The following is a 1,588-nucleotide window of genomic DNA, read 5'->3' as shown; positions in this document are numbered from 1 at the left end:
GCAGACTGCAGTCAAAGCACAAATGGGTGCATGAAAGATGGCAGGAGGAAGTCTGCAGGAGACAGCAAAGAGCCACCCAAGAGAAAGAAAGGGGACAAAACCAAACACAGCGCCCAAACTTCAGCAGCTGACCAGAGACGTAAGTAGCAAGCAGCTTGGCTTTTATACTCTGGTGAAGAGCAAAATGAACATTTAGGCTACAGCAGAGAGTCATTTGTGTCACAGCTGTAGTAAAACAACACGTGTGTTTGTCTTTTCAGGTGAATTCCAGGCCAGATACGTGGAGGAGCACCATCTTGGAGGAGGCGGCTGTGGAGCAGTGTTTGCTGGCTACCGGATAACGGATCGTTGCCCAGTAAGTGTTCAGATGGTGGGAGTAAGACAGGCAGTAACGCAGATAACGGATAATATCGTAAGCTGAGACGTGTGCTGTTTCACACCTTTAGTGATGTCATACGGAGGAAATGCTCACCAATGCTCTGTGTCTTTTAGGTAGCCATCAAACACATTCCAAAGGACAGAATCCCCATCAAAGTGACGGTAAGTGTGCAACACTTGAACTGTTTTTACATTCCTGGACTGAGTGCAGCGTTCACCTGTGGAACGTCTCTTCCTCATCATCCACTTTGTTGGAATATATCAGGGTGAAAACGGGAAGCGGGTCTCGGTGGAAGTGGCCATTATGCTGAAGCTTGCAGCTGAAGCGGATGGACCAGTGGGAGCGTCAGCACCCGTGTCTCTGCTGGACTGGTTTGACCTCGGCACAGAGCTGATCCTGGTGCTGGAGAGACCCATCCCCGCTGTGGACCTGCATGATTACATAACAGCAAATGGAGGATGTTTACCAGAGGAAAAGGCCAAGGTAAGTTGACTGGAAGAGCCTTAGACTTTACAGCATTCAATCAAAGCACAGAGTATCAGAGAAGCGTCAACCCATTGACTCATTACTGTCTTTTTCATCTTTTCCAGGTCATTCTGAAGCAGCTGGTTGATGCAGCAAAGCACCTGGAGGATAAACACATCTTTCACCGGGACATCAAGAGTGAGAACATTCTGATTGAGACCGGCTCAGATGTGCCTCGTGTTCGTATCATCGACTTTGGACTGAGCTGCTTTGCTAAGGAGCGATCGGTGTACCGCCTCTTCTATGGTAACATATTCAGCTCCTGCTCTTCACACATGTAGCAATTTGTGCCTTTTGTTTTACAAGAAATTGTCATTGTGTCTGTTTATTAGGTACACCTATTCACACCCCTCCCGAATGTTACGGCCGCAAAAAATACAGGGCTGGACCCACCACGGTGTGGCAAATGGGAGTGGTGCTGTATGAAGCGCTTCATGTGGGGGACTTTAATACCATGACGTTCCTCCAAAAGGAACTGAAATTCAACAAGGATCTGTCGCCACGTAAGAAAACGTCACGCTTCAACATTCACTGATGGCTTGGATCACTGGAACTATCATCTTCATCTTTTTCCTCCTTTCTTTCTCTCCAGACTGCCGGAACTTCTTGGACGCATGTTTAACCAACGTCCCGGAGAAGCGCCCAACGCTGGGGGACCTCCAGCTTCACCCCTGGCTCAGATAA

The 1,588-nt window shown here is 48.4% G+C and overlaps 1 protein-coding gene across 1 annotated transcript; it reads left to right on the top strand.

The window, feature by feature from the left end:
- The first annotated feature begins 367 nt into the window (after nucleotides 1-367).
- On the top strand, nucleotides 368-1,588 carry LOC146381173 (serine/threonine-protein kinase pim-1-like). Its single transcript, XM_084938602.1, has 6 exons — nucleotides 368-376; nucleotides 493-540; nucleotides 644-862; nucleotides 970-1,150; nucleotides 1,237-1,407; nucleotides 1,497-1,588. Exons 1-6 carry the CDS (start codon nucleotides 368-370, stop codon nucleotides 1,586-1,588), a joined length of 720 nt encoding a protein of 239 aa, XP_084794728.1.

Source organism: Perissodus microlepis, chromosome 8, assembly GCF_051167445.1.
Source record: "Perissodus microlepis isolate ML-2025 ecotype Zambia chromosome 8, ASM5116744v1, whole genome shotgun sequence".
Classification (NCBI taxonomy): domain Eukaryota; kingdom Metazoa; phylum Chordata; class Actinopteri; order Cichliformes; family Cichlidae; genus Perissodus; species Perissodus microlepis.
Note: the sequence above shows the minus strand (reverse complement) of the source record. Positions and strands in the feature narration are given on the sequence as shown.

What these genes read in the sequence shown, in the direction of transcription:
- LOC146381173 (XM_084938602.1), top strand. An exon ending in GGTGTACCGCCTCTTCTATG is followed by an intron (nt 1,151 to 1,236) that starts GTAACATATTCA and finishes TCTGTTTATTAG; the next exon opens with GTACACCTATTCACACCCCT. An exon ending in CAACAAGGATCTGTCGCCAC is followed by an intron (nt 1,408 to 1,496) that starts GTAAGAAAACGT and finishes CTTTCTCTCCAG; the next exon opens with ACTGCCGGAACTTCTTGGAC.